A 14,918-nucleotide genomic window follows, 5' to 3' on the forward strand; every position below is an offset into this window, starting at 1 on the left:
CAATATTATTTCTTTTATTTACTCATCCTTTTTACACAACAAACTAAATACTCATAATAAAATAAACCAAAATACATTCACAAACTAAACCTTAAAACATATTAAATTTACCATTAAAATCCAAAATTACAAAATGGACACATATTTAACAATTATTAAATGTACTTAACAAAGTAACAACAGAATAGTATGTTATTAAATAGATGGTTAAATAATTGATTAAAAAGTTATTAAATACGGCGCTAAATTAATTGTTTATAAATAAATTCTTTATTTGCGTAAATTGTTACAGAAAATATTAAAGAATTTATTACTCAGTTTAAATTAATTTAATGCTGATAAAAAAATTAATTTAATTTAATATTTTAAAATAAATTAGTGTTTTTTTTATCTAATTTATTTTCTTATTTTAATATATATTAGTAAATAATTCATTATAAAAGAGTTTTCATAATGAATCAAACAAATTATTACAAAATTTTTACAACAACCAAACAAATTATTAATTAATTTATTACACAATTTTCTTTCATACTTGTTAACAGTCATTTTTTTATTAAACTTATTTTCTTGTACAAAAGTTTATTAAATTTTTTAAAGTCATGAAACTAACAAAATAAAGGGGGAAATTATTTATGTCCACGACTTCTCCTTTAAACATAAAAATAAAGAACTATCTTTTCTAATATGTGACTTCATCCAATTACCTTTATATTAATTAAAATTTTATTTACTAAATACAAATTTTTGGATTTCACAACTTTTATTATTAATTTCTAGTGTAATTTAAAGTCTAATTTGCTAGACATGATTTTTTTTTTAATGTGAAGTCCTGCATTCAAAACACGACTTATCTACCGTAAATTTTAAAATTCTTTCCATTTTTATAATTTCAAGATAAAATGGCACCATAATAATTAAAACCCTATCTTATTTGTAGAACCTTCTATATTTATAAATCATTCCCGTCCTTTTTCAACATTTTTAATCAATTTTTTGCAGATTTTCACCTACAACAATTAGATAGTGCTCTCTAATTACTAGAAAAGATAACTAGGAATCAATAAATAATTATTGATTTAGAATTTTGGAAATTAATTAAAAAGTTATTTTGGCGTGAAAAAATAAATTTGACCAGCTTTAAGTTGATTAAAAAATAGTGAGTGTTCTTTGAAAGAAACGATATAAATATAGGTGTGTTGCGGGTTGCACAATTGTTGAAGGAAAGATTGTTGCAGGTGAGATCAATTGTCTCATGGTAGAAGCCAAGTGAGACGGGTCACAATCGAATGGTAGCACTTAGGCTTGTGTTACACTCTTAAATAGAAAAAGTTACGTTCTGACTAATAGCTATAACTTTTGGCCACGTGGTAAACGCTCGATCATACTAATTGATATTAGAGCCAAGGTCATGAGGCCAAGTGGTAAGCGCTCTATCATACCAATTAGTATCAGAGCCAAGATCACGAGGCCAAGTGGTAAGCGCTCGACTATGATGCACCGATACTTCAACTTGGGTCACGTATCCGTGTCCGACACATACCTGTATCTGATACTTTAGGATACTTTATCGGTACATATTAATGAAGTATCTAGTTTATAAAGTCGTAGTACATTACAAGAAAATTTTAGTGATAAAAAATAATACTCACTATATATAGTGACCAATTTAAAAAATAAATATTATTGGCAACTAAAATAGTTCCAAAAAATTATAATTGGTTTTTAAATTGATAATTAAAATAGTTTATATTATTAATTAGTTTCTAAATCTGTCACTATTAGCTACCAAAGTTTTGACTACCAAAACAATTTATTTCTAAATTGGTCATTAACATTAGCCCATTAGCCGCCAAGGTCTTGACTACCAAAATAATTAGTCTCTAAGTAGAAAATTGGTGTCTAACATATTTTTTATTACTAAAATTGATCATTTTCTTGTAATCGTACTTTAATGATGACAATAATTTATATTTTTTATGTTGACAACTTTAGTACATATAGTTTTAATTTGGACTCATACAATAACAATTATATATTTATTATGTTTTTAAGAATTATTATATATTTTGTAATATTCAATATATCACGTATCCATCACGTATCGTATCTTATTATTGTTAGAAATAAATGTATCGATGTATCATATACATGTCGTATTCGATACGTATTGTATCCGTGCATCATAGGCGTTCAATCATATCAATTGTATTAGAACCAAGGACATGAGTTCGATTCTTGATGGGCTTAAATAAAATTAATTTTCACAATTTAATAAATAATTTTGTATTAAAAAAAGTTCAAAAGATTAATTTTAAATAAAAACTTCATTTTTAAATTTGTTTTAAGCCTTTCAAATTCTTAAGTTGTCTGAAGCTATATTGGTCTTTTGAGAGAAAATTTACTAAATAGACATACTAATGAGACCTAAATTAAATTTATATAAAGAATTAACAATATTTCTAACCCAATTTTTTTTTCTTTTTTACTTTTCTTTAGCAAGAAAACAGAAATTTCCGTGGTATGAGTTTTATTCATTAGTACTATTTACAGTGTGATCTGGGACAAAACACAACTATAGTAATACAATAACAGTGGGTCCAAAAGTTGTGATGTGTATGTCATATATCATACGTATAGATTCCTTTTACACCGACGTGCAATTTTTTAATTGAAGAGAAAAAATGGTGTAGGTGAAACTTTTTTAGCAGTCTATTGAGGAGGCTGAAAGGGTATTTTCCTTATTGGTGCGTAAATGGAAGTTGGGGATTGTTATAAACATTTTTTTATGGTATCATAAGCAAAGTTTTGTTGAAATAGCTATCGAATGGTTAAATTAAGAAGAATAGATGAATACTCCACCATACCCATCTCCCAAATTGATGCTGAAACAATGACAAATTACAGCATTTCATGTGCTAGTGGCATCTCTTTGCATGTGACAGAAAAAGCCATTGTTTTTAGCCATCTTTTGACCAGAATAATAAGATATTATGAACTTCTGAGTCGTATTCGGACACAGTCAACCAACATAATATATCGTTAGGAATTTAAGTGTGAGTCTAAGTCTCACATTGATCAGAATTGAAAAAGTAGAGCACCATATAAGGATCAAAGCTCATAAACCCATCGCCTTAAGATTTTGGGTTGAGAGTGATGTCAGTGTCTTATGTGGTTAAGCTCAGATCTTATTGGTGTTGTTCTCCTTAATGAAACCTCCTGTGTAAAATCTGACATATATCATATCTTCAACTTGATTTTTTACAACACTCAAACTCATTATTTACTAATCAATATGAAGTCACTTTATCCACATTTTCCCTACAGCTATCTGTTTTTCTTCACTCAAGCTTATTTTTAGCTATTTCTTCTATTCATATTTGAGCATCCGTTTTCATCAAATCCTATCTTTTAAACTTAACCCTTGTTAATACAATTTTGAGTCAAGGTAACCTTTCTGAACTATAAATTTGAACGTCCATGTACGTTTAAAAATAATATTCATTGCTTGGATTTGAGATTGAAGGTACCAATTACATCAAAGCCATTATTAAAATTATTTTACGACACTTTTCTTTTAAAACTATTTTTCTCAACTAAACATGTCTATTTTCATTTTACGACACTTTTTTTTACAACAAAAATTAATCGTCGTATTTTTTTCTCTTCGATTAGTCGTTCAATTACAAAATATTGTAATGAAGCTCTTAACTTATAAAAGAATTCTCAAATTTCAATTGATAACTACAAATAACTAATATGAAAATACACGCTGTATCTTCGTTAAAGCGAAATCTTTTTCCAATAATTTGATTTGATTAGCAAAAACCAAACTATAAAGGAGGAAAATGCAAAAATGTGTGCGTTACCCTAATGTTTACGTCACATTACCAGGATTGCTATAGCTAATATAAATATAATAAACTACAGAAAATAAGAAAATTTATTACTTTATTTAGGCTTAGATAATTTATTATATAGTGTAAGATTATAAAACTCAACCCATCTTTGTGTTTGACATATATATTTCATTTTTTAATATTATTTAATGTCTTTTGAATTAAAAATATTATTTAACATAAATATTTTTTTTTATTAAAAATAGCTACTAAAATGGTTGAGTTTAAATATGGAAAAAGTTAGGGGACACTACTGTTTTGTTTTGACACCCGTGTAACAACAGTAAAAACTATTGATGTATTAAGTTATTCAATTTAAATATACATTAAATGATTAAATACAAAAGTAATAAAGTAAGTGGTTGGATGAGAATGGAATGTTAAGACATCAGAATCCTTGAAACATAGGAGTAAAGAATTCTAAACTGTATTCTAGTGGGGTCACATTCTAGCAAAACTCAAAAATGCATTTGGTTCCTTTATGTTAATGGGTAGAAGTTTCCTAGGAAAACTTAAAAACTTGTTTTTATTTAACTCATTCCTCTCTATTACCTGTAAATACATATTCATAACACTTATTTATGATTACTCTGCAACACATACAGATCGAAACTTGTGTGTAAACTTGAATCATGGTTACTCCTGTCGTTCGACGCATTTCAGAATGCTTCGTCAAACCAAATGATTTAACCCAAGTTTCAAACCAAATATGCAATTTAACACCTTGGGATATTTCTATGTTGTCTGTGCACTATATTCAGAAGGGTCTACTCTTCAAGAAGCCTGCAACCCTTGTTGATGAACACGATTTCATACAAAATCTGTTGGAGAAGCTCAAACACTCTCTTTCTCTCACCCTCTCTCATTTCTATCCATTGTCTGGTCGCCTTGTTACCCACAAAACCCAAAACCCTCCCTCTTATACTGTTTCTGTCGATTGCAAGAACAGTGATGGAGCTAGATTCATTTATGCAACTCTTGATGTCACCATATCTGAACTACTCTCCCCAGTAGACACCCCACCCATTTTTCACTCATTCTTTGACCACCACAAAGCAGTCAACCATGACGGTCACACCATGCCGCTCTTGTCCATCCAAGTCACTGAATTGGTCGATGGTGTTTTCATAGGTGGTTCCATGAATCACTCTGTGGGTGATGGCACATCGTATTGGAACTTCTTCAATACATGGTCTGAGATCTTTGAAGCACAATCTCAAGGCCAAGAATATGATGTTCCAATTTTGCGCCAACCTATTCACAACCGCTGGTTTCCAAATGATTGCAGTCCACCGATCAATCTTCCTTTCAAACATCACGACGAGTTTATCAGCAGGTATGAAGCGCCCTTGGTGAGAGAGAGAATCTTCCACTTTTCGGCAGAGTCTATAGGAAAACTGAAAGCAAGGGCAAACTCAGAGTCCAACAGTGAAACCACGAAAATCTCTTCGTTCCAGTCATTATCAGCACTTGTTTGGAGATCCATAATTCGAGCATGCTCCCTAGCATATGAGCAAAAAACACGTTTCAACTTAACTGCAAACAATCGGGGAAGAATGGAGCCGCCTCTGGCTGATGAATACTTTGGAAACTCGGTTGATAAGTTGAGTGCGGAAACGACAGTGGGGGAGTTACTTGAGAATGATCTAGGATGGGCTGCAGAGAAGTTGAACCATGCTGTTACAAGGCACAACGACAGAAAGGTGTTGCAATTAGTCCAGGAGTGGTTACAGTGTCCGGTGATCAAGAAAACTAGTCAGCCTTTGGAGCCGTACGTTGTGCTGATAAGTAGCTCACCAAGGTTCAACATGTATGGGAGTGAGTTTGGAATGGGGAAAGCAGTGGCAGTGAGAAGTGGATATGCCAACAAATTTGATGGGAAAGTGACATCATTTCCAGGTCGTGAAGGAGGGGGAAGCATCGACTTAGAAATCTGCCTTTTACCGCATATAATGACCTCTCTTGAGTCAGACATGGAGTTTATGAATGCAGTTTCGGTTTCCAATTCCTTATGCTAGTTTCCTAATTTCCCACTGTTTCACAAATATTATCTCATTTCCAAAGCTAAAATATATATTCTGAGGGTGTGAAGTATTCATTTTCAAAGCAATATTAATATTATTGAAAGGGATCGTCCTTGTGAAGCTTAAATCAATAAGAATCGGATTGACTTCTCTTTTCATAATCATTGTGTATATTTTATGGCATCAGTAAGATATATATTCACCATGATCATTTTTTTTTCCCAGATGATTTTTTATTTTATTTTGTAGTCTTACAGTAGTTTTGTAATAGTCAATCATATTTTTCCCAGATGATACCAATCTTTTTTGACTCGATCAACAATCTACCAAAAATAATAACCGGATCCTTCTTGAACCCTAATTCTACTACGATAACCATGAATTTTTTTTGGAAAATGATTTTTGGATCACTAAATTTTCATAACTTTAAAATAATTTTATATTTTTATATTTTTATTTTATTTTTTTATATTTTAAAATCACTTAAAATATGTTATTTCAGATTATAAAAAAATTGTCAAAATTTTCTTAAAATATGTTACTTCAGATTATAAAAAAATTGTCAAAATTTTCTAGTTAAAATATCATTGTTTTTTTTATTAGTTCAATAAAATTTTCTAACATAATAAAAAGTAAAAATTAAGAAAATTTAAGAGTGAAAAAAACCCAGCCCATCAAAGCAACTGGAGTGATATATATAAATTTTATTTAATTTTTTCATTTTGTTTATTCATATATTTTTCCTACTCGATGCATATCGATCCCGCATTTATTTTCCGTCACTTTATTTCTCTTGTCTTTATTTTTGGTTACTAATTCAAACAAACCATGAAGGTGGTCAACATGATGGGCGTATTAGGAAACTAGGACAGCAGGGGATCAAACACAGTAACAGCACTGATGAACTCCTGGTCTGATTCCAAAGCACTCATTATGTGTGGCAGAAGGCAAACTTCCAAATCAATGCTTCCTCCTCCTTCACGCCCTGGGTATGCCGACACCTTCCCATCAAATTTGTTTGCGTAGCCACTTCTAGCAGCCACCGCTTTCCCCATTCCGAATTCACACCCATACATGTTGAACCTGGGCGAACTACCCATCATCAAGCTGTACGGGTCAAAGTAACGACCCATTTGAATTATGAAAGGAGAACCTAACCACCCTTCCAGAAATTCTACCACCACTCTATCGGTAAGCTCTGCAACAGCCACATGCAACTTCCCTGCTGCCCATCCTATACCATTCTCAAGCAATTCCCCTGTTGTCGTTTCTGCACTCACTGCATGAACGCAGTTTCCAAAGTATTCTTCTACCACAGGCGGCTTCATTCTTGGTCGATTGTTGGCGGCTAATCTGCAAGTTGTTTTCTGCTCAGACGGTGGGGAGCGCGCACGAGTTATCGATCTCCAAACAAGTGCTGATAGTGACTGGAATGAAGAGATTGTTGTGGTATTGGATTCTGAGTTGGCCTTTGCTTTCAGTTTCGCGATAGACTCTGCTGAAAAGTGGAAAAATCTCTCTCTCAGCAGGGGCGTTTCAGATCTCCAAATAAACTCCTCATGATGTTTGAAAGGAAGAGAGATTGGTGGACTACAATTATGTGGAAACCAGCGATTGTGAATGGGTTGGCGTGAGATGGGAACATCGTATTCATGGTTTTCAGCTTCGGATTGTGCTTGAAAGATCTGAGACCATGTATTGAAGAAATTCCAATACGCAGTGCCATCACCGACAGAGTGATTCATTGAACAACCTATGAAAACACCATCGACCAATTCAGTGACTTGGATGGACAAGAGCGGCATGGAGTGACCGTCATGGTTGACTGCTTTGTGGTGGTCAAAGAATGATTGAACAATGGGTGGGACGTCAACGGGGGAGAGGATATCAGCTATAGTCATATCCAGAGTTGCATGAATGAATCTAGCTCCATCACTGTTCTTGCAATCAACAGAAACAGTACAAGAGGGAGGGTTTTGGGTTTTGTGAGTGACAAAACGACCAGACAATGGATAAAAATGGGAGAGGGTAAGAGAAAGAGAGTGTTTGAGGTTGTCCAACAGATTTTGTATGAAATCATGATCATGAACAAGGTTTGCAGGTTTCTTGAAGAGAAGACCCTTCTGGATATAGTTTGTAGAAAGCATAATAATATCCCAAGGAGTTAAATTGCAGATTTGGTTGCAGAGTTGAGGCTTCACAAAGCATTCTGAAATGCGTCGAACGGCGGGGGTACTCATTATGCAGTGTTTGTGTTTCTTTCCTTTGTTGAGTTCTGAAACAGGACATACCGAAGAATCTATTATATAGATGTTAAATAAATATTAAATAAATAATAAATAAAGCAGTCATTTGCCACCTGCGTTTGACTTGTATCAATTACCATGGAGTTCCGGGAAAATAAGTATAAAAATGTTAAGAATATTTGTTTAGTACTTTTCTTATTTATATTAAATAAATATTAAATACTCTCTTATATAGATATTAAATAAATAATAAATAAAGCAGTCAATTGCGACCTGCGCTTGACTTGTATCAATTACCATGAAGTTCCGCCGAAAATAAGTATAAAAATGTTAAGAATATTTGTTTAGCACTTTTCTTATTTATATTAGTTTTTAGAAAAGTTATAAATTTTGAAAATATCTTTCGTCAAAAACATATTAAGATTAAGATATTATAAATGTTCAATATTCTGCCATATTTTATTTTATACATAAAAAACATAAATAAATAAAAAATACATTTTTATATATAACAAATGTTTTATATTTTAATATTTTTCAAAAATCCTGAAATCTTTATAAAAAATAATGAATAATTGTAATTATTATTATTATAACGGTTGGATTGACTTAGATTGCTAAATAAAATAAGATGAACTAATAAATAAGTTAAAAAATAATTTAATCCCATCTAGATTATTTATACTTTTAAAAATAGTGGGAAATTGAAAAGGCTGCTTTTGAGGAAAAAATTATGAAGAGAAAATTATAAAGTTGAAAAGGAGGGAAAAAATGTGAAGAGAAATTATAGAGAATGCGGTAGAAGATATCTCCGTAGAAAGGAATGAATCAATGTGAAAAGAATTGGTTTGTTACGATATAGTCAATTATTTTAAGAAAATTTTCTTTTTTTAAACAGTAACCAATTCTATTTTGGATACTGATTATATCATGCTAAAGTAAGTGTGCTGTATTATATTCTAGTTTTGCATGATATTTGTTTTGTTTTTTATTTTGTTTTATGTGGTAAATTTTTTATTGTTTATGTGTTCATTTGGTATCAGGCGTCTTTTTCTATTTGGGGCTCGATTTTAACTTAAATTTTTAAAAATAAATTCGTTTAATTTTTTTCTTTAAATAGGATCAAAGTTGTTAAGATGAAAAAGTAAAGTCGTCTTTCATCCAATCAACTTTTATGTTTTATTTTTTCAAAAACTGAAATTGTATCATGAGAAGCCAATTTCTACTAACGTAAAAAGTGAATTATCTTTTTATACAGGACCACTTCACTTTTCAATTTTTTTATTACAGGTTAAAATAAAGACTCATTCAAACAATTAATCAAATTTTGCAGACACGTTAATTATAGATAAGTTTATCTCTCGTTTTTTTTCTCCTTTTCTTTTTCTTCTGGCACTGTTAATTTACGAGAAAAATTAATGGTGCATGTGACGGACAATCAAGCTGCGGCTGGCAGCATAATTTGTATTATTTATTTAACATCTATGCAAAAAGACAATGCTATTTTAACTAAACTTTTACTATTCTTAAATTGTTTTTATAATAATTATAAAAGAATATTTTTTAAAAGGTAAAACGGTTCTCTATGTAGAGAGATCCATTTCTCTTTTAAAGAGCATACACTTGATCTCCAAGATATCTGCAACACGAATCTTGGCTGTGTGCGAGTATCTGCATAATGGGTACTCCGGCGGTACGACGCATTTCAGAATGTTTTGTGAAGCCTCACCCCTCCGACCACTTCTCCGATCAAATCTGCAATTTAACACCTTGGGATATTGCCATGTTGTCTGTGCACTATATTCAGAAGGGTCTACTCTTCAAGAAGCCTGAAACACTTGTTGATGAAAACGAGTTCATACAAAATCTGTTGGAGAAGCTCAAACACTCTCTTTCTCTTACCCTCTCTCATTTCTATCCATTGTCTGGTCGCCTCGTTACCCACAAAACCCAAAACCCTCCCTCTTATACTGTTTCTGTCGATTGCAAGAACAGTGATGGAGCTAGATTCATTTATGCAACTCTTGATGTCACCATATCTGAACTACTCTCCCCAGTAGACACCCCATCCATTTTTCAATCATTCTTTGACCACCACAAAGCAATCAACCATGACGGTCACTCCATGCCGCTCTTGTCCATCCAAATCACTGAATTGGTCGATGGTGTTTTCATAGGCTGTTCCATGAACCATGTTATTGGCGATGGAACTTCTTATTGGAATTTCTTCAATTCATGGTCTCAGATCTTCCAAGCACAGTCTCTCTCACGCCAACCCATTAACAATCGTTGGTTTCCAAATAATTGTATACCACCGATATCTCTTAATTTCAAACATCATGACGAGTTTATAGAGAGATCTGAAAAACCCCTCCTGAGAGAGAGATTTTTTCATTTTTCAGCAGAGTCTATTGCGAAACTGAAAGCAAAGGCCAACTCAGAATCCAATACCACAACAATCTCTTCCTTCCAGTCATTATCAGCACTTGTTTGGAGATCGATAACTCGTGCGCGCTCCATACCGTCTGACCAAAAAACAACTTGCAGATTAGCCGCAACCAGTCGATCAAGAATGGAGCCGGCTCTGCCTGAAGAATACTTTGGAAACTGCCTTCATGCAGTGAATGCAGAAACGACAGCAGGGGAATTGCTTGAGAATGATCTAGGATGGGCAGCGTGGAAGTTGCATGTGGCTGTTAAAAACCTTAACGATAGAGTGGTGTTGCAGTATCTGCAAGAGTGGTTAGATTCTCCTGTGATATATCAAATGGGTCGTTTCTTTGAACCGTATTGTGTGATGATGGGTAGCTCCCCCAGGTTCAATATGTATGGGAGTGAATTTGGAATGGGGAAAGCGGTGGCTGCTAGAAGCGGCTATGCAAATAAATTTGATGGGAAAGTGTCATCATACCCAGGGCGTGAAGGAGGAGGAAGCATTGATTTGGAAGTTTGCCTTTTCCCACATACAATGACTGCCTTGGAATCAGACAAGGAATTCATGAATGCAGTTTCTGAGTTCAATCCCCTGCTGTTCTAGTTCGCTAAATGTGGTGATGCAACCACATCTTCTTTTAATTAATGTAATATCGATTCTGAGTTTTAATAATATAGACAAGTTATTATTCAAACATCTGTTAAATTTATCTCTTCTGTTCACCAAATATAAAAGTGTAAATACAACGATACTTGCTATAAGATCGTAGAAAAGTAATATCCATAGGAAAGATCAACAGAACCAACATAGACAGAGCAGAGGAAGAGCACCAAAGCACATAAAATCCAAATTCTACAGAGAATCCGACAGAGTAACAAGAAATTTTGTACAACAGGACCATTCTAAATTACATTAAATAGCACAACCTACAAAAACATACAGGTCTCGTGAACCCTAATCTGACTCCTTCTGTAGACGTTTTTTCTTGGGCCAGCTGCTTCCTCTTTTTTTCTTACTTCCATGAGATTTCCTTCTTTATATATAAAATATTGAGATATGAACTCATCTTACATAGATCGATACTATTTCAAATTCAAAATCTTAATGATAATAAAAGATTGATATTATTTCAAATTCAAAATCTTAAAATAATAAGTTTACGAGTCTTTATCATTATATAGTGCTTAATTTCTCATTTTTATTTAATATAAAACTTAAACTTATACTTAAATTTCCAACAATCTCCTCTTTCAAAAATGAGTCTCTTCACATTGGTACTTGTCCTCGAGCACAAACATCTCAAGTCACGAGTACTCCTTACTTGTTGATGACTCTTTCACAGCAACCATTTTCGAGCAAGTCTATTAGAATGTAATATCAACAAGTGTCGTATCCACAACAAAAATTATTTCCCAACAAGTCTTTTGGAACGTAATATCAACAAGTGTTGTACCCACAGGAATTTAGCAAGTATATTAGTAGTTTTATTTTTGGGTTTTTGGTTTGTGAGAAAGAGTGCAAGTAAAAATAGATAATAGTAATTAGATAGATTAAGTGTAGTAGGGACTATGAATTGATTTCATCTCATCTTCTTCTACTATACCACTACCATCTTGTTTACATACTATGCAAATCATTCAATGTCTCGGGAGTACTATTTCTATGTAGATCTAAGTTCATCCCTAATATACTAGAACCTAAGGACTTCAAACTCGGTGTGATTCCTCAATCCAAACCAGATAAATAAATGAATCATCAAGTCATCATTAAGCATAAATCAAACCACAAACAATTGAATGAAAGTAAAGATAAATACTCAAGAAGTCGAACTGAATAGAACCAGGATTGATTACATCAAACCTAAACACGAAGGAGTTCAACTACTCATAAAATATTACAATGCAATTTCAACCGCATTTACACATAAGATTTACACTGAGAGCATCTCTCTTGTGCCTCACAAACTTTATTCTATCCTACTACTACATTTTTGGACCTCCATTGAATTCTTGAAATGAGGACCTAAGGTCTTTATTTATAGAAATTTTTGGGCAGTGCTCAACCCAACTTTTGGCGCTCAGCCATGCACTGCCTTAAGTGTTGAGCACATCCTCTTGTGGCTCAACCATGCACCGCCTTAAGTGCTGAGCACATTTTCTCGTGTCTTAGTCATGCACTGCCTTAAGTGCTGAACACATGCTCTTGTGGCTCAGCCATGCAACGCCTAAAGTGTTGAGTACATCTCTCGTCACTCAATCATAAACCGCCTTAAGTGCTTAACACCATTTTGTTGTGGCTGAGCTCCAAAAGTCATATTCTGGATCTTTCCTTGATGTGGAGCTCAACCGTGAATTTTGGGGCTCAGTTGCATCATTTTTAATTCTTCGAGAAATTGCTACAAAATCATAAAAATTCACAAATTTCTTATTTATCTTCTTTTTAGTACCTTATTATGTAATTATAAGCTAAAATTGGTTGTTTACTTACAAAATATGATCAATTAAAGCATCATAAATGTCAAGTTTATATGAAAATGTGATGTATTCTAGACACTTATCACTTGTGCTATCCTTCATCTTAATAGAACACATTTACACAACCCATCGTCAGGAACATTTTCGATACAAGCACTCTTCTGAGCCTGTCACCGCATGAACCTAACTTTTGATACCGGTGGTTAACAAAATTAATAGATAAACAAGTGGAAGCTAAATCAAGTCAAATCTTCCCTAAATAAATATTTTATTAAAAATCACATAATTAAATTAAATCAAAATTAAAACATTTTATTAAAATTATAGAATTAAACTAAAAAAACAAAATTAAATCAGAATCAATTAAAATTATATAGTTATATTCCGAAAATAAAACTTAATAGATTTAATTAAAATTCAAGATTTAATTTTGAATTTATTATATTAAATTTATTACAACATTTTAATAATTTAAAAAAACATAACAAGTGACATCATGATTCATGTCATTAGAGTTGAGTATTTCTTTTTTCAATAGTATATTTTTTTTTACTATCTATACACTTTTGTAAGATATAAAAACAAAAAACAAATTTATTCCTTTATTTATTTTCTCATCTCCTCGTGAAAAGAAGACGTCGCACTAGAGATGATATTGCGAAACAATAAAGAAGAACAGTACAAGATATATATTATTTGCTCTTCAATTAAAATGGAATAACCTTTTGCTAAAATTGTGCTTTATAACACAATTTCATTGAGTTTTCAATTTTTTATTTTATTTTTTAAAATAAATTGTGCTAGTGAGCGCATTTTTAATTTTTATTATTATTCTTTTGTTTATTATCACGTTTTTCATTACTTTTTAATAAAGCCGTACCTATTGACATTATTTTTTTTAATTCGTACCTTGAGACATGTTTTTATGTTTTTTTATTTTTTCTACTTTTATTGAAAAAAGTTATTTTGACATTGTTTTCAATTTTGACCTCCATTTGACACCAAATTTATTAATAAAATATTCTATTAATGTTATAAAAATAAATAAATATATATATATATATATATATATATAAAATATTATAATAAAATAATAATATTTTGAAGCGTTAAATAATAGTAAAAGAAAATTTACAATGGCAAACTACCATTGTCCTTTTATTACCATGTGATCAGTCTTGTCATAGTACAAATGTAACCATAGTTAAGTGTTTCGTGTGCTTTTTATATCCTTGAATTTTATTCAGTGTGTATTATACAAAACCTTTATCTTTCAATAATTTAGTTTCTTGCGTTTCTCTCTGTGATAACTTTTTATAAAGTCATTCGGTTAGGGATTTTTTTTTAAAAGTCGTTATCTTGTTCATTTATAAACAAAAAGACAGATATTCAAAATGGGTCATGCTTTAATTGGTGGGAAGCTATGGACTGTGATAAATATGGAGGCTTTTGGGATTGGGACAGAACTCTCTTTCACGAGGAATGTGTAGTTTTGTACCCAGTTGCTTTCATTATTAGTGCTCTTTTTAATGCCATGGCCAAACTGAAAGTTAAAGACAAAGTGTATTAATAGGGTTTAAAAGAGGCATCACTGAACCAACATTTTTACTTCCTAATTTATCTTATCAAACCAGATTTGGATAGCAATTTTTATTTCTGAATCTGTCACACTGGATCAAACTATCCATTTTTGTCAATATTTTAACCAATCTATTAACAAACATCTTAAAAAAGTTATTAACAAATTAGAAAACAAAGAAAGTTACTAAAATCTACCACAAAATTATTTAAAGATCGATTATATTGAAAAATTTAATTATAACTGGTTGATATGTTTTTAT

At 31.8% G+C, this 14,918-nt stretch overlaps 3 protein-coding genes across 3 annotated transcripts; 2 read left to right on the top strand and 1 right to left on the bottom strand.

The window, feature by feature from the left end:
* The first annotated feature begins 4,384 nt into the window (after positions 1 to 4,384).
* Positions 4,385 to 6,084, top strand: LOC114162228 (uncharacterized acetyltransferase At3g50280-like). Its single transcript, XM_028046047.1, has one exon. The coding sequence runs from the start codon at positions 4,532 to 4,534 to the stop codon at positions 5,915 to 5,917; it is 1,386 nt and encodes a 461-aa protein (XP_027901848.1). The 5' UTR covers positions 4,385 to 4,531; the 3' UTR covers positions 5,918 to 6,084.
* A 528-nt stretch (positions 6,085 to 6,612) lies between these two features.
* Positions 6,613 to 8,213, bottom strand: LOC114162342 (uncharacterized acetyltransferase At3g50280-like). The gene has a single exon (XM_028046198.1). The coding sequence runs from the start codon at positions 8,161 to 8,163 to the stop codon at positions 6,787 to 6,789; it is 1,377 nt and encodes a 458-aa protein (XP_027901999.1). The 5' UTR covers positions 8,164 to 8,213; the 3' UTR covers positions 6,613 to 6,786.
* Positions 8,214 to 9,763: 1,550 nt separating this feature from the next.
* Positions 9,764 to 11,297, top strand: LOC114162211 (uncharacterized acetyltransferase At3g50280-like). Its single transcript, XM_028046026.1, has one exon. It carries the CDS (start codon positions 9,848 to 9,850, stop codon positions 11,204 to 11,206), a length of 1,359 nt encoding a protein of 452 aa, XP_027901827.1. The 5' UTR covers positions 9,764 to 9,847; the 3' UTR covers positions 11,207 to 11,297.
* Positions 11,298 to 14,918: the final 3,621 nt, after the last annotated feature.

The sequence above is a fragment of the Vigna unguiculata genome, chromosome 9 (genome assembly GCF_004118075.2).
Source record: "Vigna unguiculata cultivar IT97K-499-35 chromosome 9, ASM411807v1, whole genome shotgun sequence".
NCBI lineage: Eukaryota > Viridiplantae > Streptophyta > Magnoliopsida > Fabales > Fabaceae > Vigna > Vigna unguiculata.

Excerpts from the sequence above, each read along its gene's own strand:
- LOC114162228 (XM_028046047.1), top strand. The coding sequence starts at position 4,532 with ATGGTTACTCCTGTCGTTCGACGCATTTCAGAATGCTTCGTCAAACCA.
- LOC114162342 (XM_028046198.1), bottom strand. The coding sequence starts at position 8,163 with ATGAGTACCCCCGCCGTTCGACGCATTTCAGAATGCTTTGTGAAGCCT.
- LOC114162211 (XM_028046026.1), top strand. The coding sequence starts at position 9,848 with ATGGGTACTCCGGCGGTACGACGCATTTCAGAATGTTTTGTGAAGCCT.